Here is a 22,565-nt window from a genome sequence, read left to right as displayed (position 1 = left end):
TTCTGCAGATGCTTCTCGAAAGACCAAAGCACGTGCGATTGGTCACCAACTCTCTACTACGCATGCGTCTATGACGTCACCAAAACACACCACCGCGCATGCGCGTAAAAACGTCCAGTACGTATTGGATCTGATCCAGTACATCATCGCGCTACAGGCTGCAGCGAGGACCTCTTGGATTTGTTCACATCAAGGATGGCTGTGCCAACGGAGAGAGGAATCCCGCTCAGTGCGGTATGAATATTTAATACCGGTGCATTTCTTTGCATGACATGTGTAATTAACGCGTGGTAGTAAACACCGTGCTAATAGACATGTAATGGTAATAGATATAAGTTTACACGTAATAACTTCTCACACTGTTAGCATGTCATTGACGGGCTGACGAACTGTCATCTTAAATAAACTATGTGTTTTCTCATTATATAAACAACATATATTTTCACAGTATATTGAAAGCGGTATATGATCATTTAATGCCAGGATCATGCTTTTGTTTTGCTGTGATGTATGTGTTCGGATATTACTTTCAGTTTCGTTTCTCTGTCAAACGGACATGCCTGGTCCAGCATAAATCCAGTTATGTATTCATTTCATCCTAAAGACTTTTTACGCTCATAATCCATCAGCCTCTTTTATTGTGACTGCGTATCTGGTATTAGAAATGATAGTAAAAAAATTAGAGATTCTGATATGTACCTCATCAACACATGACAATATCCTCTAAGCTGATGGCGGGCCACTCATAAAAGGTTTATGCATCATCAGTAAAATGTTTTTAATAAAAAAAAGTCAGTTTTTACTTCTGTCTTTATTTCTGTCTATATGTGGTTTTTAAAAACAGCTTTGAACAAGACTCCAAATGTTATATGATTAATATGAAGTGTTTTAAGGAAAGATCATGATTTTTTAAATTATTTGTTTTTTTAAATACCCTCATAAAATGTTTTATAAATAATGAAATAAAACTTAGGCTCTTTTAAAACAACAAACTAAAGAATTTTAAATCAAGCCAAAATGGAGGACATGCAAATAATGCCATTGATGATCAGATGATCAGATCCACCGCTTTATAAAACAGTGCATAGTTTCATAAAAATTTATTTTTAGTGTTTTACTTATATAGTTTACTGTGTCTTTGATCCTTTTATAGCTTAATCCAAAGTTCCTTCACACCAACTCCACCAGCCACACCTGGCCCTTCAGTGCTATTGCAGAGCTGATAGGTGAGCGAGACTATCGCTATCTTCTGATATTGCTCATTCTGATAATATTTGTTTAGCAGTTTGGAACAATGGATGTGTGCCCTCAAGGGTTAGATTACTATGAACTTGTAACCTAGTTTCCCCACATAAACATATCCCTGCTGATATTGCCAATGCCTGCTGACTGTGTGTAATGAAGGGCTACATTAGTAGAGAGCCACTCAAAGTTGAATAAATATGTGCAATCAGACAATATTTTAAATTTATCTTTCCTACCTCAGACAATGCTTATGACCCAGATGTGAGTGCCAAACAGTTTTGGATTGATAGGACAGCAATCAAAGGTCAAGACTGTCTAGTTTTCATGGATAATGGAGCAGGAATGAATTACGATAAGATGTACAAAATGCTCAGGTGGGTGAGAACACAAACCAATAAGTTGACTAGCATTCACTTGGGTGGGTTACATGATCCTTAATAAATCATTCTAATATGCTGATTTAGTACTTAAGAGCCCTTTCTTATTATCATAGTTAATTGTTAACGAAGTGTGGAAACAGTGTCTTTTCTCAGGATTCTTTGATGACTAGAAAGTTTGAAGAACAGTATTTGTTTTAAAAAGAAAAAGAATGCTTTTGTAACACTCTAAATGTCTTTTGTGTATATGTAGACTTACCATTGTTTGGTACGATTTTTAAAACTTTTTAGGTCTCTTGCTGCATTTATTTGAAAAAATAAAAAGCTGTAAAACCCATAATATTGTAAAAAAAATTATATTAAAATTATATATTAATAAGTCATTCAATTTCATATTAAATAGTTTTACTATATAACATACTGTGTTCCTCTCCCTCTCAGTTTTGGCTTCAGTGACAAGAAGACTATAAATGGCCATGTCCCTGTGGGCCTTTACGGCAATGGATTCAAGTCTGGTTCCATGCGCTTAGGAAAGGACACCATTGTGTTTTCCAAGAATGGAGAGTCCATGTGTGTGGGCCTTCTGTCCCAGACATATCTTCAGGAGATGCATGCAGAGAATGTCATTGTACCCATTGTCTCATTCAAACGCATCGGCCAGTCATATATCCTTACCTTCTAAATATGCAAATACAAGAGTAGGCCTTCATGAATGGACTACATAGGATATAATAGAATATTTGACATGATATAAGAGATGAAGAGGGTATTAGAGATATATTACATATATTAAGAGTCCAGTGACTGATTTCTGTTTGCATTTGATTGTAAGCTCTTATAGTCGAGTTTCAGTAATAAGTTGTTTTTAGGATAGAGTTTCAGCATACATTTATATTCTCGATTTGATGTCTGTAACCTTGACCCTTCCTCTCACTCCAACCTGAGTCACAACACGCTGCAAGTCTTCAAGATATCCTGCACTACTCTCTGTTCCAGACGGAGGCGGAGCTTCTCAGTGAGCTCGATGTCATCAACGCACACTCTGACACCAAGTCCACAGGAACACGAATCATCATCTGGAACCTCCGCAAGTGAGAATCAAAAGATCTGCTTATGTTGTAGATCAGAGCAGTGTTTGGTGTTGCTAGTGCCATTCTCTTGAGCTATCAGGATCAGAAATGGAAAGATTAAGTGTTTCAGGAAATGTTTTTTTTTCCTGCTACAGAACATCCACAGATAAATCTGAGTTTGACTTTGACGTAGACCGCTATGACATCCAGATTCCATCTGAAATATATGAGAGTGAAAAGAAGAAATACAAGCAACCATTTCACTCATTTCTGTCAAGCCCAGAGAGCGACTTCTCTCTGCGGGTGAGTACTTCACCCTCCTATCTAACACATTGCAGTCTACATATTGTATTATCGTTGGTTCTACTTCATTATGCATTACAGTTCACAGAACATAACTGTAATACTATATGTGTCTGTGTTCATGTTATTTTTTGTAGGCATACTGTAGAATCCTATACTTGAAGCCGAGAATGCAGATTATTATTCGTGGACAGAAAGTGAAAACCCAACTGATCTCTAAAAGCCTGGCAAACATTGCCAAGGATAAATACAAACCCAACTTTCTAAATGTATCCAACCAATCATATAGGAGCAAGATATGATTTACTGCTTCCCAAAGAAAATCTTATACATCATAACTATTTACTATAAATTTAGTTACTGTGTCTCTTGAGATTTTTAAAGAGTGCCTCATTAAGTTTCAGAGCACTGCTAAGTCAGTTTGATCAAAATATTTTTCAGATCTGATTTCTGCACACTGTCATAGACCTAAGATTTTATTCTCCACAATAAATTCAGTAATTAATCCGAATTCCCAGTATTCTAGGGAGCTGTCAGCAGGGCTCTGTGAGAAATTTGTGACATTTTTTGTTGATAAAGTGAGTGACATTCGCTTATCTTTTACTTCACAGCTCTCAGACCTGTCTTTAAATTTGCCTGCTAGTCAATTTTATTTTGTCATTTTCAACATGTCTCTTTAATCGAACTCTCTGATCTCGTTAACAAAATGAAGACTACTAACTCCTCACTAGATGTTGTTCTCTCTGAGATCATAAAAGCAGCCTTTCCAGTAATTGGACCCAGTATCCAAGTGTTGGTTAACTCATCCTTGGATACTGGTGTGGTTCCTAATTGCTTTAAGCATGCAGTTGTTCAGCCTTTGCTTAAGAAGCAAGGTTTGGATGAAGGTTGTTTTAACATTTTTCGGCCTGTCTTGAAATGATCCTTTTTGTCAAAGCTTTTAGAAAAAGTTGTCCAATTACAGTTGATCACATTCTTAAATACAGCTAATTTATTAGAACCTTTTCAATCTGGTTTCACTGCTTATCACAGTACGGAGTCTGCTTTGCTTAAAGTGTTCAGTGATATTTTGGTTGCAGTAGATGCCGGTAAAAATGCGGTACTGACTACTTGATCTTACAGCTGCCTTTGATACCGTGGATCATAATGGGCGGTTAGAACATCTGATCGGTATCAGGGGTACAGCTTTACAATGGTTCAACTCTTATCTCAAAGACAGGTCTTTTTCTGTAGAGCTAGGCGAGTTTTCCTCATCATCTGCCCCAATTATTAGTGGAGTACCTCAGGGCTCTATTTTGGGACCACTTCTTTTTAACTTATACATGCACCCTCTGGGGGATATTATCAGGAAGCGCAATGTTTCTTTTCATCTGTATGCTGATGATACACAGTTGTACCTCCCACTAAAAGTTGGGTTGGGGTTAGAGTCCATTCAACCATTGCTGGAATGTATCTCAGATATTAAAAAATGGTTATCGAATAACTTTCTCCAACTAAATGAGAACAAAACAGAAATTATTGTTTTTGGTCCCCAAAAACGAGAATGAATATCATTGAGGAGCTGGGCAACCATTTCCCCTCCATTTCTTCACAGGTTAGAAACTTGGGTGTTATTATAGACTCAGAATTATGTTTATCCAAACAAGTTAATTCGGTCATCAGGAAGAGTTCTTATCAATTACAGGTCATTTCCAAACTTAAATCGTTTTTGTCTTTTCAAGATTTGGAGAAGGTTCTTCATGCTTTTATTACCTCACGTTTACATTACTGTAATTCTCTGTACTCAGGTCTTCGCTTTCACGTCTCCAGCTGGTACAAAATGCAGCTGCAAGGCTGCTGACTGGGGCAAAGAAATATGACCACGTCACTCCAAATTTAGCCTCACTACACTGGCTTCCGGTCCATTTTAGAGTTCAGTTTAAGATTTTGCTGTTTGTCTTCAAAGCTCTTAACAATCAAGCTCCGTCTTATCTTAAAGTTCTTCTTATCCCTTTGTCAACTACCAGTAATTTACCACTGACAGGGCTCTTTTATCTGTCCCTCATTCCCGTTTGAAAACCAAGGGTGACAGAGCCTTTTCAGTCAATGCCCCTCGTCTATGGAACCAATTGCCTCTAGACTGCCGCCTTGCACCTTCCATTACCAGTTTTAAATCAAGATTGAAAACATATCTTTTTTCCTTAGCATTTTAATTTCAATTTATTGATGTTTTATTGGATGTCTTGTTTGCTTCTTTTTTGTTTTCTTTTCTCATTTAAATTTATGTTACATTGTTAAGCACTTTGGATAGTTTTGCTATGTATAAATGTGCTATATAAATAAAATTTACTTACTATTGGAAAAATAGGTGGTAACTTTTCAAAGAAAGACAGAATAGTTTGTTTTTTGACCATGAAAGCAAATTTACATGAGCCTAGGGTTTTATTTTATGAATTTAACCAACTCATTGAATACATAGGTTACAAAGTGAGCTTTCCTTAAGTCTTTTCTTCTCAGAGAGAAAACATTCCCATCGTATTTGGCTACAACACCAAGAGCAAAGACCATTATGGGGTCATGATGTACCATAAAAACAGGCTCATCAAAGCCTATGAACGTGTTGGATGTCAAACCAAGGTAATTGTTTACATTTTTAATTGATTTTTTTTTTTTTGCCTAAACACACCATTTGCCACGTACTTTAGTGTGACAAAGTAATGTTTTATTAATATTATTTTATTTTAATGTTTAGAAACGCTGCAAATCCTCACAACACATGCAAATTAAGAAATGCTGCAAATCCTCACAACACATGCAAATTGAGAAACGCTGCAAATGCTCACAACACATGCAAATTAAGAAACACATGCAAATTGAGAAACACTGCAAATCCTCAAACACATGCAAATTAAGAAACGCTGCAAATCCTCACAAAAACGCGCTGCATGGACCACAATGGAAATGTTTCAAGGGGACCCAAAAAAAGTGACGGACCAGCTGGGATTTGCTTATTGTGCAGTGGCTATTGGTTGAGTTGTTGGTGAACTGAAAGGTGAGTGTTTTTTTGTTGTTGTTTATTTTAACACCCTGATTGCATGGTTTCTTTGTCTTTTAGATATTATTAGATTAATAATGACAAATTACACGATTAACGTTATTATGTAAGATGGCTAACTTATCCTGAACTAAATATAATTTCAAGGTTAATGAAAATAAATTCGCAATGCTTCATTAATTGTTAAAACCAGGTCAAAATAAAAATGTCAGTAAGAATAATATTTTAACATTTATTCAGGCTCTTTTAGTAGGCTAATGAAAGAAAGGACATTTGCATGTGTTGTGAGGATTTGCAGCGTTTCTCAATTTGCATGTGTTGTGAGGATTTGCAGCGTTTCTTAATTTGCATGTGTTGTGAGGATTTGCAGCGTTTCTCAATTTGCATGTGTTGTGAGGATTTGCAGCGTTTCTCAATTTGCATGTGTTGTGAGCAATTGCAGCGTTTCTCAATTTGCATGTGTTGTGAGGATTTGCAGCGTTTCTCAATTTGCATGTGTTGTGAGCATTTGCAGCGTTTCTCAATTTGCATGTGTTGTGAGCATTTGCAGCGCATGTGTTGTCAAAATGATGAAGATGTTTTCTTGATTTGCTGGTGTTTTGTCTATTTGCATGTGTTTTCTGAAGTTGCAGCGCATTGAGCTCTCTCGGCCACCGTATTTTATAGTTTATTATTTTTACTACTTGGAGTATCTGAATGAAATTTTAATCTTGATTTTGAAATTAGGCAAATGAAAAAGGAGTGGGAGTCATTGCAGTGATTGAGTGCAACTTCCTTAAGCCAACACACAACAAGCAGGACTTTGACTACACAGAAGAGTACAGGTGAGAGTAATACTGTACAGGTGGATTGTAATGTTAGTTTAGAACAATTTAAGTGTAAGTTTACAATTATTGTTTTCTGTTAGTACAGGGGAGTCATACTCAGCTTCTGGAGGGCCACTGTCCTGCAGAGTTTAGCTCCAACCCTAATTAAGCACACCTGATCCAGCTAAACAAAGTCTTTAGTAATGCTAGGCTGTGTCCGAAATCGCTTCCTATACCCTTAAATAGGGCACTATTTAAGGAAATAGTCATTTGTAGTGGTGTCCAAAACCGTAGTGGATGTTGAGTGCATTTATTCAATTCCATATTGCACCGTAATAAAGAGTGTACAACCAATGTACACTCAATGGCTAGAGAATAACCATAATGCACTGTGAGGATCGGGCAGAATGAATATCCGTGTCTCGCCAAAAGATGGTGTATGCAGCTAAATCATACATCCATCCACTTTATAAACAGCTTGTCCAATGTGGGTACTGCGTAATATCATACAGGTATAAAATTTATTTTTAATTGATTGTTAAACAGTTTAATTAAGGTTTATACATGCTAATTTCCATGTCAGAGTTCAATATAACAATAATAATACATCTTATTTATAGGTGTCTGTGACACTAAAGGAGATCTTACATGCAAATAAAACATGTAAAACAATTAACAAGTAACAATAAAATTCAAAGCCAGCATTAAAATCTTTACAACATCACGAGATATAAAAAATCACCGTTATGCCTGCTTAAAAATATGCGTTTTCAAATGAAATTTAAAAATAGGGAGAGAGTCACTATTACGAATGTCCTGTGGATGTAAGTTCCACAGATGAGGAGCAGCAAAGCTAAATGTTCAAGATCCCATAGAAGCTAAATGCATCTGAGGAAGAACTAAACAGAAGGTAGAGGAAGATCTAAGAGTTTGAGATTGAGTATATGTTGAAAGTAGTTCAGATAAGTAAGAAGGAGCCAGGTTAACTTATGTAATGCCTAATAAACAAGAAGCTAAATTCAGAATTCAATATTCTGTTTAACAGGAAGACTTTTTTGAAGAACAGGAAATATGTGTTCCATAGTAGGAGTTCTAGTAATTATTTGTGCATTTGAGTTTTGTACTAACTGTAACTTGTGTAAACGTTTAAGAAGGAGACCATAAAAAAGAGCATTGCAATAGTCAATACGTGAAGTGACAAGAGCTTGAACCATAATGACAGTGCTCCTTGTTGAGAGTGCTGGACAGAGGTGGTTAATGTTACGTATGTGATAATAAGCCATCCGAGTAACCTTGTTAATATGTGCTTCTAAAGATTAAAAGAAGTATTGTTGAGGAGAACACCCAAGCTCTTAACCTGCGTTGAAAGAGCAATTGTAAATACATTGATGCACATAGAGCAGGGGTAGGCAAGTTCGTTCCTGGAGAGCCGCAGTCCTGCAGAGTTCAGCTCCAACCCTAATCAAACACACCTGAACAAACTAATCAGTGTCTTCAGGATTATTAAGGCTACAGGCAGGTGAGATTTTTTTCAGGGTTGGAGCTGAACTCTGCAGGACTGCGGCTCTCCAGGACCAAACTTGCCTACCCCTGACATAGAGAAACCCACTGGTCTTTGACCAGTTATTTTTTTATCTACAAGAAGCATTTCTGTTTCACTACTGTAAAGTTTAAGAAAATTATTTTAAAACTAAGCTTTAACTCCAGCCAAACAGTTAAAAAGAGAGGATGATGGAAGTTCAGAAGTAGGTTTTGAGGATAATCTTTGAGTCATTGGAGTCAATATCATATTCCCTAAAAATGCTTCCAAGTGTCAGTAAATAAATTATAAATAATAAAGGGCCCAGAACTGATCCCTGTGAGACACCTGTGACTTAAATGATGACTTAGATTTAAACTGACCTAGTTGAACAAATCGAGTATGACCAGAGAGATTAATCAAAAATCAAGAGGAATGAATATAGATATAGTCCTGAGTCAGACGCTACTAAGTCATTAGAAATTTTGACAGGGCAGTCTGTCTCAGTACTATGATAGGAACGAAAACCTGATTGAAATTGTATAGGTTATTCACTGAGAGATGATCATGAGCCGCAACAATGTTTTCCAGAATTTTAGATAAAAATTTAAAATTGGAGATAAATCTTTTAATTACTGCTGGAGCTGCCAGTGTGCTTAGTTTCAAATTATTATTAAACACCAAGCACAAAGTGACTGCACCTCCAGTGCACTCAGTGTCTTGAATTCACTCACTCATTTTTCACTCTTTCAACTGGACTATATTAGTGGACTAATGTTGGGAATAGTGAATGAGGGTGTAAGGGGTGATTTTGAACACTAGAAACCTCCTAGCAGGTGTGTTGCAGTTGGTTGGAGCTGGGAAAGTGGCTCTCCAAGAGCGGAGTTTGACATGTATTAGTACATATAGGACTGTCTGGACCGTATACATACTGTATATGGTCAAATACATTATATAAATCCTGATGTTAACAGCATAACAAATATTTGCATTTAAATTGTTTTGACTAATTATGAATATCTTATTTTGTGAGCACGTTTGCAATTCAGCGTTTGATTTTTGATGAGACAGGCAGGGTTACAATCAATTCAGGTAATTACAAGAATTGCCCGAACCCTTGTTAAGTTCTGTTCTCATACTGAACTATTGAACTAAATGAACAAGCTCTTTTCTATTTGAGTTATTAATTAATTTTAATATTTTTAATACATTTTAATAACTAATTTTAGTTTTCAAGAGGAAATTTTGTTTTCTAAAACAAGAAATCAATAATATAGCAGTCTAAGCTGCTTATTATTTGTCCACACAGGAAAACCATGAACATTTTGGGTGTGAAACTGGAAGAGTATTGGAAAGCAATCCGTCATAAAAAGGGATTAAACACTACAGTACCTATGGAGGATATCCCGTTAGTATACACTCACATGCAACTTCAAAACATTTCATTTCTTTCTTTTTCCATATATAACCCTTGTTCCTTGTTTAACATAAAGGAAGCGTCCTGATCAGAACTGGGTTGAGTGTGATGAGTGTCTGAAATGGCGTAAACTTCCAGATGGCATTGACACGAATAAGCTCCCTGATAAATGGTTCTGTCGATTTAATCCAGACCCCCAATTCAGGTTTGTTTAATCTGACTTTTCATTGTTTAGGTTGTAAAATGATTTACCTCCAGCAGGATTCAAGAAAAAGGAGAATAAGTCCTGGGAGAATTATAGAGTACTGACTTTTAACCTACAGTCAAATCAAGTCACTATTATTTGTATAGCGCTTTTATCAATGTAAATTGTGTCAAAGCAGCTTTACATCAGCTTGATATAAAGCTGGGTGGCTTTATATCAGCTTTACATTGTTTAGATGGGGAAATAGTTTGTCATTCTCCTCTGGCCAGACAAAATCAGCAGTTTAAATCTAGGCTAAAGCAGAGTCAGATTGTGCAAAGGACTCATCTGGTTCCTGTGGTCTTGTCCCGATGGCCATCTAGGAGACAGGGTCTTCACTGGGGATCAGTCTCCGGGGCTCATCTAGTTGTCCTGGTCTCCGCTGACGTTCAGAGCTGTAGAGGCCATCTCTAGGTGCTGATCCACCATCTGATCTGGATACGGACTGGATCCGGGTGGCTGCAGTGACCATCTGATCTGGATACAGTCTGGATCTGGGTGGCCTATGTTAACCTCGGAATAAGAAAGAAACAGACAAATATTAGCGTAGATGCCATTCTTCTAACGATGTAACAAGTATATCGGGTGTTTTGGGAAGTGTTCCCAGTTCCGGTTGACCTAATTAATGCAGCCTAACAATCCTTTAACGGATTTGAATTATAGAAATGCGATAGTGTATTATGTGTAAACCAGGTTAAAGAGATGGGTCTTTAATCTAGATTTAAACTGACAGAGTGTGTCTGCTTCCCGAACAGTGTTAGGTAGATTATTCCAGAGTTTGGGCACTAAATAGGAAAACGATCTCCCGCCCGCAGTTGATTTTGATATTCTAGGTATTATCAAATGGGCAGAGTTTTGAGATCGCAGCGGACAAGAAGGACTATAATGCGATAAGAGCTCACTCAAATACTGAGGTGCCAAACCATTCAGGGCCTTATAGGTAATTAACAAGATCTTAAAATGTATACGATGTTTAATAGGGAGCCAGTGCAATGTTATTAACAGAACTGGGCTAATGTGGTCATACTTCCTGGTTCTAGTAAGAACTCTAGCTGCTGCATTTTGAACCAGCTGGAGTTTGTTTATTAAACGTGCAGAGCAACCACCCAATAAAGCATTGCAATAATCTAGCCTCGAGGTCATTTGACATTGAGAGCATAGGTCGTAATATTCTCTAATTCAGATATATTTTTAAGATGGAAAAATGCAGTTTTACAAATGCTAGAAACATGTTTTTCGAAGGAAAGATTGCTATCAAAAAGTACACCTAGGTTCCTAGCTGATGATGAAGAATTTACAGAGCAGCCATCAAGTATTAGACACTGATCTAGGTAATTACATGAAAAAATGTTTGGTCCAATAATGAACACCTCTGTTTTTTCAGAATTTAGCAGTAGGAAATTGCCAGTCATCCAGTTTTTCATATGAACTATACATTCCGTTAGTTTTTGCAAATTGGTAAGTTTTATCAGGTCGCGAAGAAATATAGAGCTGGGTATCATCAGCATAACATTGAAAGCTAACACCATGTTTCCTATGATATCTCCCAAGGGTAACGTGTAAAGCGTGAAAAGTAAGGGGCCAAGTACTGAGCCTTGAGGTACTCCATACTGCACTTGTGATTGGTATGATACCTCTTCATTTACTGCCACAAAATATTTTTAAGATATTCATTATCTTCATTTACTGGCACAAAATACAGTTAAGAAAAGATATAATTGAAATGGATGTTCTGAGAAATCACTTGTCTCTGTGACAGCCCAAGACTCTGTAAAAAGGCAAGATGAAGTCTGGTGACTGTGGGTACATGCCATGAAATTGATATGACAAAAATGTACCATGTCCTAGCTATCTTAACTTATCTATCTTAGCTATCTGTTGAAAAAAAGCTAAACAATTTATTTTACAAATGACTTGCCGTTTTATTTTTCATTTACATTTACTCATTTAGCTGACGCTTTTATCCAAAGCGACTTACAATTGCTATATATGTCAGAGGTCGCACGCCTCTGGAGCAACTAGGGGGTTAAGTGTCTTTGCTCAGGGACACATTGGTGTGGATTCGAACCCGGGTCTCTCACACCAAAGGCATGTGTCTTATCCACTGCGCCATCACCACCCCATGCACACAACAGGATTCATCCACCAATATGGATAGACAATATGGATGTAATATCTTATTATTATTAATATTTAACTTGCACTGGAATGGTTTCTGTGACATCTCACAGGATCTGAGCAAAACGTCTCACAATTTATAACCAGAACATGATGCATGATGGGATATGCTTAGCCTCGAATACCGCTCCGAAGCTGTGCGTTAAGGGCACTGTGTTTTAGCGTTTCTAAGACCTGGGACAGTCTTGCACGCTTACTTCCTGTTGTGTGCATGCACTCTCCAGTGGCCAAAACCACAAGTGTGGGTATTTGGATAGGCCCTGTGTCCTTTTAATGATTGCTGAATTGAGCACGGGAGATAAAAATAATCAAAATCATCAGTAAGTAACCCTTTGTTTTATAGCTAGGCAAAAATATGATATGATACTTGATATTTTAAGTTGGTGATGTTTTAGTGGATGTTATTATTTTAGAGAATATTTACTGGTCAAATGAGAGACTGAATTGTTAACATTTAGGAATGCACTTAGACTTTTTAACATCAGGAAAAAGATTTAGTTTCATGACCTTTGAAATGATAACAATTACTTAATGATCATAATTTATTGAATTACACCCATGGTTTTACTAGTGGATTAGTAACTCAACACTTTTTATATATAACTGTAAGATATTACATTGTATTATATTTAATTGGTAAAAATATTTTTTGTTTATGGGTTTTTATTATAATAAACAGAACGCTAATATAGTTATCATTGGTGTGAACCAGACTTTCTTCTATTTTACAAAGCAACCTGTGACCATCTTACCTTTTTTCTCCTCATGGGGTTGCATCTTTGAACAGACAATTTCAGTGCATTTGAGCAATGTACAGTATAATTTGTCTAAACATGCAATGTAGATTAGATATCAGTGATATTTATCAGCATATGTGATTGTGTGTTCGTACAAATCTCTAAACATTTCGTAGCTCAAACAACTGTTCTTTCTACATCCAGGCGATGTGAACAACCAGAAGAAGCTGAAGATTCTGAAGATGAAAATTCAAACTGCCTGAAAACATACAAACAGTAGTGAGTGAAAAAAATGTGTTACAACTGTTTATTCATTTTATCTGAATATGAATTAATTGTATTACCCAAAAAATTATTAAAGGGTTACTCCACCCCAAAATGAAATTTTTTTCATTAATCACTTACCCCCATGTCGTTCCAAACCTGTAAAAGCTTTGTTCGTCTTCAGAACACAATTTAAGATATTTTGGATGAAAACCGGGAGGCTTGTGACAGTGCCATTGACTGCCAAGTAAATAACATTGTCAAGGCACAGAAAAGTATGAAAGACATCATCAAAATAGTCCATCTGCCATCAGTGGTTCAACCGTTATGTTATGAAGCTATGAGAATACTTTTTGTATACAAAGAAAACAAAAATAACAATGACGAGGCAGTTATGTGTAAGCCACAGGCTTACACTCTATTTGTGGCAGCAATCCCCCACCCCCATATATATATTATGCAAATTCAAACGCTGTTTTATCAGGCATTACATGCAAGATAAAATGAAAATGACATCGAAAATTTTCTGATGTCAGTCGGTTTTCTCCTGAAATACAGTGATATTCTCGTTTGGTTCTCAGCGAAGGCGGACGCTTTTTCTCTCCTCTCCTCCCCTTATCTTTCCTGCTTGCTCTCTCGTCTTGTCTAACACTTGAGAGACTCTTTCTGCACTGCTCTCCAAACTGAAAAAATCATGGATTTGATCAACTGGTCTCTCAACGCAATTGACACCATATTCTCTACAAGAGCCCTGGGTTCGGGGGAGCCCAATTGTCCGGACGGGACGTTCGCTACTGGCTACACAATGGACGCATGGGAGAGATGGTGGGTCGTGTGTCTGGCGGCTCTTTCCGTGGAGGACATTGAAGACATCTACCTATTCGGAACCATGATAACGGGTTTTCTGCTGATTGGATTAGGCTTTGCCCTGGGTTATCAGAGAATTCAGAAGATGGGAACAGCTGTCCAAAGCCTCACAAGGCTGCCCGTCATGATTGAAGCAGTGGGCAGAGCGGTCAGCACTGAGACTGAAACCATCAACCGCAATATGGATTCTATCACGGAGAAGCTCACGGCTGTGCTGAGAAAAATTGATGGATTTGGAGACCAGAATGGACAAAGAGAGTAGCTGTGAAATTGGTATGCAGCTGCTCGCACCAAGACCAAACAATTGCAATCTTATCTTCATTCGGCTTCCCTAAACAACCAGAACTGCCTCGGACAAGGTCGTTCTGGAAACAACCCCCCGGAAGAGCACTGCAGTGAAGACGCTCTTGCTTCCTGACCCCCCCCACAGACACCTGGTTGTCGACTCCGTCTGGGTCCCGATCAAGGCCGTTTCCATGGCACCGCCAGTCTGACAAGCGGGTCTGTGATTAGCGCTGAGAGGCTGCGGGTCCTGATGGCTGCTCGTCTGAGCTGGATAACCCCCCCCTCCTCTTGCAAATCCTGTGTCTCTGTATTGATTGTGCTTTTGTTGCTGAGGTGTTTTTCTTGTTCTCACACTGTACTCCCGAAGGAGCATAGTATGGGGATTATTTTTTTCTCCTCTCCTTCCTCATGTTATGCTGTATTCTTCTTCTCTATTGTATTTCGTTGCCTTGTACCCACATGTGCAATGACAATAAAATTGAATCTAATCTAATATAAAAACACCCTTGCCGGATTTTGATTTTTAAACATGCATTGCTCATGTTTATTCAATGAAATCAAAGCCTTTAGGAAAATCTATTTGTGGCAGTTTTGATATTGTGGCGGTCCGCCATAAATAAGTCAATGTATGGGAAACACTGCGAGGTCTTTCATACTTTTCTGGGCCTTGACAGTGTTATTTACTTGGCAGTCAATGGGACAGTCACAAGCATCCCGGTTTTCATACAAAATATCTTAAATTGTGTTTACGAACGAAGCTTTTACAGGTTTGGAACGACATGGGGTTAAGTGATTAATGACAAAATTTTCATTTTGGGGTGGAGTAACCCTTTAAGATAAGCCAGTGATAAGATTAAGAAAATGGATCTGATATACCAGGTGTCCAGACGTGATATAGTCTGACACTGATGTTCTTTGTTATGTTGCCACAGTGAGAGAACCCTCAAAAAACAGCAGGAACAGCAAAGAACTCAGGTAATATCTTCTCAGGTAATATTTCTGGATTTCTACATCCAGTGGTGGTGTTGCTTGTTAGTCAGATGTCTTTCCTCTTGTTTGTAATTAGATGGAAGAAACTAGGCAGGAACAGCAGAAAACTGCAGTGCCGTTTCAACAGAAGGAGAATCTGAAAAGGAAAGTTGACCTTATGCGTCAACTGTACCAAAAAGTAAGTTTTTCCTTTTTTTAACCAAAGCTTAGTTAAGCAATTATATGTTCCCAGAACATATTGAAGTCTTGGTCTTCCCTTTTGTTTCCCTAGGGCCCTTCCTCACCCAGATCACCTACGGCCTCTTTGACGGCAATGAGCCCTTTCAATTCAGTGACTCTTTCACAGTCTGGTGAGGCCAAATTGTGTGTGTATTTTTATTTGATCCAGAATCTAAATAGTTTTATTAATATTTTGTGTTTGAACAGCTTCTAGCCCCTCGGACAGCATGCCAGTGATTTCAAATGTCATGTCCCTCTCCACTCCTAAAAGGTACATAATTTTCATTCTTACTTTCTCTCTTTTTTACACATTATTGCCATTTACTCTCTTATTTCTGTTTTTGCACACAACATGATCTCAAACCTGTCTCCTACAGAGCAAAGAGAAGTCTTAATTTATACCCGAGCCAAACTGTAAAAAGAGCAAGAACATTACATGACACTCCAGATAGTCCATCAACATCCGCAGCTACATCAGATTTCATAACCTCACCTTTGGCAATCGCAGACGATGATGGCAATGAAGTTGATGAAAACAATGTAGAGAGCAGTGACAACGATGATGTTGTTATTGATGAGACCCACAGCACGCCAAGATCCAAAGCCTTTGACCTTTCTGAGGTGAAGATGGAAAAAAATACCAGCGAAGATGCACCAGGATTATATATGGAGTGCAGTGATCAGTCTTCCATGGAAACTGAAAACACCGGAACGGCAACAGTGGAGGCATCGACTTCCAGTGGCCAAACAAGCATAACAACCCAAACAGAACGTTTCATTGTCAAGGCGGAGAAAGATGAGCAGATAAGAAAGGAAGAAGGTGAGATCAAGAAGGAAGAGACTGAGAATGATGTGAGAAGGATGGAACAGAGCGCTACTAATGTGGAAAGCAGGAAAAGTAACAATACAGAAATCGAATGCCCCATGAGATGTAGTAGCGAAGTTTCCAGACCAAATCTTGAAGAAATAGAGGAGATACCTAAGGAGAATAAGATCAGTTTTGAACAACATGCAAAGTCATATGTAGAAAACCAGGAAGGTATGACATCAACTTCAAAAACCTCACTTGTTTCTAACATAGAAATAGACCTTATGCCAACACATGAAGCACAGAAGCAACAGGATAACCTGCTAGATCTCCTAGATGCCACAGCCCGGGAGAGAGATGAAATCAGAAAGCAAGCTCAGGAGAAAGAAATCAAACTTTTGAAACTCACCATAAAGAAGGGCTGCAGCCATCAGAGCATCCAGACAGATCCATCAGAGGAACAGCACTATAAGACTCTCTACTTGCAGGCCACCCAGTCCATCAAAGAGCTTACACAAGAGAGGGATGAGCTAAAAGTGAAACAGGAGGTGTTGTTGCAAATAAAAGCTGAAAAAGAGGCACAGGATGAGGCTAAGAAGGAGGAACACTCATCAACAACAAGCATTTGTGAAAATGTAGATGATGAAATGGCTCTTCAAGTGGACTTTCTTCTAAGAGACCTGGTCAGTCGCAACACAGAGTGCAATGAACTGAGAAATAAGGTGAGAAACTGGTAGTTTTGGCTCTCTAAACTAATGTAACTAATAAGAAATGACAGTTGTCTGCTGAAAAGACCAAAATGAAATTCAAGCCAGCTTAGTACAATTTTGATGCTGTTAAAGGTTCACCAAAAAAAAAAAATTATATTATACTACTGAAGCTGACTGACCATGAAAGCCTTGCTATTCAAGTCAAGTCACCTTTATTTATATAGCGCTTTTAACAGTACAGATTGTGTCAAAGCACTTAACAGTATCAAATTGGAGGATAGAGTGTCAGTAATGTATAAAAATAAGATTAAACACTCAATTTTCAGTTAAGGCATTTCATTATTGAGTTCAGAGATGTCATTGTCTAGATCAGTTTAGTTTAAATAGTATCTGCTAAATCAAATTGACGTTAATCGCTAGAAATTAAGTGTCCCCAACTGAGCAAGCCAGAGGCGACAGCGGCAAGGAAGCAAAACTCCCTCTGTGACAGAATGGAGAAAAAAAAACCTTGAGAGAAACCAGGCTCAGTTAGGGGGCCAGTTCGCCTCTGGCCAGGAGTTAAGATTAAGAAGTCTCAGCCTCAGACGTCACGCCCACGGACCGTTGACTGAATATCTGATGCAGTCAGTCTGAGGGTCTGGCTACGCAAGACTGGTTAAAGGGATAGTTCAACCAAAAATGAAAATTCTGTCATTAATTACTCTGCCTCATGTCGTTCCAAACCCATAAGACCTTCGTTCATCTTCGTTCACAAATTAAGATATTTTTGATGAAAGCCGTGAGCTTTTTGACCCTCCACAGACAGAAAGGGTCCTTCCGAGTTCAAGGCCCAGAAAGATACCAAGAATATTGACAAAATAGTCCATGTGACATGGTGGTTCAACCATAATTATGAAGCTACGAGAATCCTTTTTGTGCGCAGAAAAAAATGAAAAATAACAATTTTATTCACCAATTGTTCTCCCGTGCTTTCCTCTGCTCATAAACAAGTTCACAGGCATGCGCCGTGATAATCTCTATAATGGCGGAAGATGGCAACTCAAAGTCATTATTTTAGTTTTTTTTTTGCACACAAAAAGTATTCTCGTAGCTTCATAAGTGTGCGACTGAACCACTGATGTCACATGGACTATTTTGTTCTTGGTACCTTTCTGGGCTCTGAACGTGGTAGGACCCTTGCAGGCTATGGAGGGTCAGAAAGCTCTCGGATTTCATCAAAAATATCTTAATTCGTGTTCCAAAGATAAACAAAGGTCTTACAGGTTTGGAATGACATGAGGGTGAGTAATTAATGACAGAATTTTAATTTTTAGGTGAACTATCGCTTTAAGAGGCATGATGGGGAGCTGGTCTTTTATGCAGGGATGGCCATTATTTGATGATTCATGCATAAACTATTTATTTTTTTCTTTATTTCATTCTTTATTCCCTGCAAATTGTATACTCAAAAGTTGGAGAGCTTGGAGCAGGTTAAAGCTCACTGTGAACAGTTGAAGAAGGAAGTAGAAGAGCTGAAGAAACAAAGAGAGGAGTGGAGCAATGCAAGAGAGCGAGAGACTCTGAAGGACAGTAACGCCAGTTCAGAACAAACATGCAATGCAAGCACAGCTGCAAACCTTGTGAATGGGATCACAAAGGAAGGAGAGAGCAGTCAAAGACCTGTGGAGGGAGAGAACGGAGAGACACCGGCCAAGTAAGAGCCTTGTTGACTTGTTTCAAAGGTTTTCAGTGGTATGTGGCCTTTCTGTACATGCTCATTTGGAGCCACTTTTTGATGCACATATATAATTCTGCTCTCTCTCTCTCTCTTCTGTCATCAGGTTGAGGGAGCTGCGGTGCAGCATTGCTCGTTTATTGGTCACTTTTGTTCCTGCCCTGGACCTCGACCAAGTGAACTATGACTGTGAGGTCATAGATGAGATTTTAAACCAGGTCATACAGGAGATTTCCCCCTCTTAGACCGACTTTACTTAAAGCCAGCTGCCAAAATGTGCATCTCCTAGGTTACTAGGAGACAAAATGTTCAAATTTTATTCCACTCTGAAAACATATTAAATTAAGTTGTATTTATTTACATGTTTTTTTCTGATTAATACTTGCAGTTCTTTGGTTTTACATTCTTTTATACATTCTTCTTTTAGCCACTGGAATAAAAATATATTTTTTCAAGAATAACGTTTGACCCTGTCACAAAAACTTTATGCTTTATTGCTTACAAATGTTTTCTGTAATTTTTCTGATATGCAACTGTTTGTATTTCTAATACACAATTATGAGTGGATAATAGCTGTAGTAAATGCTACTCAAATTGTGTACAGGCAGTTCTGTGTATAATATTGTACATAATGCTGTTTTTGAAAAAAAGAGTTAAATATAAAATAAATTGTATACTTGTTTGATTTAAAGCTGTTCTTTCTGTATTTCTGTGGTTATGTATGTATTTTAAAGTAACTTTTAGTTGCATGTGTGTGAGGTTGTTTATTTAATCAGATTAGTTTTCTGGTAATATCTGGCAATACTGCCCCTGAACCTTTAACCCTCTGGTATTGTTGCTTCGGCTGTCACACTTGTGTAGTTCGTGGTCAAAACTGACTGGAGACTGTGATCATAATAATAATAATTATATTTTAATTAGTGCTGTCAAACAATTAGATTAGATTAGATTAGATTAGATTCAACTTTATTGTCATTGCACATGTAAGGTACAGGGCAACGAAATGCAGTTAGCATCTAACCAGAAGTGCAATAAGCAGAGGTACAGGATATACAGTGTCTACAATAGTTACATATGTACAGAATATACAGATAAGGCAGTAGTACTATGGACATAATTTACAATTTTTAAATACTATCAGTATGATATACAGATGGGTGATATGAACATACTATACAGATGGGTTGTACAGTAAATGCATGTACACTATGAGCAAAAACTATGAATATAATTACAAATGGATATGAATAAGCTATACATTATGAGCAAAAACTATGAATATAATTACAAATTGATATGAATAAGCTATACATTAAGATATATAAATACTAGTGCAATGAACATTGAAAGTGCATAGAAATAAAAATTTCCAGTGCATAGTACTCAGTGTGTGGATGTTTTTTTGTTTTTGTTTTTTAACCGATTTTAATGATGGGGAGGGGTGAAGAGTTTGTGGTGGTGTGTGAGGGGGTTATCATTGGGCAGAGTTTAGTAGGGAAACAGCTGTAGGGAAAAAGCTGTTCCTAAGTCTGCTTGTCCTTGATCGGAGGCTCCTGAAGCGCCTCCCAGAAGGCAGTAATTTAAACAGTCTATGGTCAGGGTGCACACCGGTAGAAGTTCCGCTGGATGATTGGAGACAGGTGGTTCTTCTTCAGTGTCCTAAGGAAGAAGAGGCGTTGGTGAGCCTTCTTGACTAGGCTGGATGTGTTGGTGGTCCAGGTCAGGTCCTCCGAGATGTGGGTTCCCAGGATCCCATTAATTAGGGTTCCCATTAATCGCGATTAATCACATCCGAAATAAAAGTTTTTGTTTATGTAATATATGTGTGTGTGAACTGTGTATATTTATTATGTATATATAAATACACAAACATACAGGACATATTTTGAATATTTATATTTGTATAATTTATATTATAAATACATTTAATATAGAAATATATTTTTCTTTAATATATACATGCATGCGTGCGTATTTATATATACATAATAAATATACACAGTACACATTATGTAAACAAAAACTTTTATTTTGAATGCGATTAATCGTAATTAATGGTTTGACAGCACTAATTTTAAATCCCCGCTCTCGTGAAGCCAACACGGAAGTGACTAAAACTGGCCGCTAGAGGAGAGTCGAGACTCTAGAGACTCTATGTTAAACCGGCCAAATTTACAGCAGAAAAAAAAACATGTTTACAGCCTGGTTCAAAAAACTATTTTGGTAAAACCAGACAAAAAGTTCAACCTGAGTTTACCGATTTATTTTCAATGATCGCTAACATTAAAGCATGCAAGATATACTTAGCCTATTGTTTTTACATCGAACTGAATTAGTGTGTGTCTGTGTCGGCTATGTATTCACATACAATGTTGCGCAACAATGAAAACATCAAGACTGCTAAACAGACACAATAAGCTGAGTGAGTTAAAGGCTGGTTGAGCCAGGAGACTTCACCAAGAGTATGTTGAAATCTGATCACGGTCTTCATTGTTGTGTGCATGATGGCTGATTTGTAGATTCAAGATTGAAGAGTTTTTATTTGTCACATACACAATTATACAGAGTATAACCAGCAGTGAAATAAAGATTGGATCCCCCTCTGTATTTTGGTGTTTTATGTATTTCCCATTATGCTCAGAATACAACTGTGACCATTTTTATACAACCATTTATTTTAGTTTTTCATATTTTCATTACTGGACAGTTTTACTTTTAGTTTTTCTGTAATTCTCATTATTCTTAAAAATGACTGTCAGTTATATAGATAGATCATTACAAATTAAGAACTTTTTTATATATATAATAATTGTAATACAATATTTAGTTTAAATAAATTCAAATCAAACAAATACTGAGTAAAATTTCTTCACATTTAAGGATTTTGTTAGATTCTTGTATTAAATTTTTGTATTCAAGTGTGCAGATCTGACCTTTGTACTCTTAACTCTTCTGTCGTCTCCAGCTGATCAGAGATATTGTAAATGTGAGCGAGGCCACTCTGGGAAGCCCCTCACCCTCGTCTCTGGGAAAGTATCGAGCTCTGAGGTGCAGCATTGAGTTTCATGTTGTCTCTCAACTGCTTCAGGACAGGTAAATATGATTGTGCTGATTGTGGTCTGAAGTTCAAACATAAATATATTTCAGAACATGTCTTTAAATTATGGTGTTAATCTTGTATCCACTACAGGCCTGTTCAGATTCAGCAGATACTGCGTGTCAGCAGAGGGGTGGAGCTTCAGTTGTTTAGGGAGGATTTAGGCAACATTAAACCCCTCCTCCACTCCACTAGTCCCAGCAGTTTTGTTGGAATACTGTCACGGTAAAAGTTATTATTAAATCATTAATTTAAATATTAGCTTGAAGTGTGTGCTGAATTTGACAAAGTCATTCTTAATGTAACATGCTGCTGCTCTCTGATGGACATGTTCAGAACCAGCCTCTGAACCTACAGCTGGTCCGAGAAAACTCCTGCCACACGCGCCTCTTCACCTGCGTACTCAGGTCTACCTTTAAACAAATCTTTCTTTTTCTCTTTCACGTAAAATTAATTTCTGAACCTACGGTTTGATCGTGTTTGTGTTTGTCTAGCTTGACAGCTAATCGTCATATGCTCAGAGCTTTGGCTCAGGCCAGTGGAGGAACATATGAATTCTTTGACACAAAGATAAAACACACTTGGACAGAGAAGGTGAATCATGCTCTTTATTATATTGTGTATTAATAACGTAAAAGGAAACATTACCTTTGCAATATGGGCCAGTCAGAGGCTTGCGTT

The 22,565-nt window shown here is 37.6% G+C and overlaps 1 protein-coding gene across 2 annotated transcripts; it reads left to right on the top strand.

Moving 5' to 3' along the window:
• The first annotated feature begins 182 nt into the window (after nt 1-182).
• On the top strand, nt 183-20,165 carry LOC306877064 (MORC family CW-type zinc finger protein 3-like). Of its 2 annotated transcripts, XM_079428595.1 has the most exons (19): nt 183-234; nt 1,154-1,226; nt 1,487-1,619; nt 2,064-2,287; nt 2,557-2,713; nt 2,848-2,995; nt 3,133-3,264; nt 5,492-5,611; nt 6,756-6,853; nt 9,664-9,762; nt 9,848-9,976; nt 13,135-13,209; nt 15,279-15,321; nt 15,413-15,514; nt 15,608-15,686; nt 15,763-15,826; nt 15,933-17,085; nt 18,525-18,766; nt 18,894-20,165. In XM_079428595.1, exons 1-19 carry the CDS (start codon nt 196-198, stop codon nt 19,030-19,032), a joined length of 3,249 nt encoding a protein of 1,082 aa, XP_079284721.1. In that variant the 5' UTR covers nt 183-195; the 3' UTR covers nt 19,033-20,165. The 2 variants fall into 2 exon arrangements, with proteins under 2 accessions (XP_079284721.1, XP_079284722.1); XM_079428596.1 differs by lacking the exon at nt 3,133-3,264.
• The last annotated feature ends 2,400 nt before the right edge of the window (nt 20,166-22,565 follow it).

This window comes from Barbus barbus (genome assembly GCF_936440315.1).
Source record: "Barbus barbus genome assembly, chromosome: 11".
In the NCBI taxonomy this organism is placed as follows: domain Eukaryota; kingdom Metazoa; phylum Chordata; class Actinopteri; order Cypriniformes; family Cyprinidae; genus Barbus; species Barbus barbus.
This window is presented reverse-complemented; position numbering and strand designations above follow the sequence as displayed.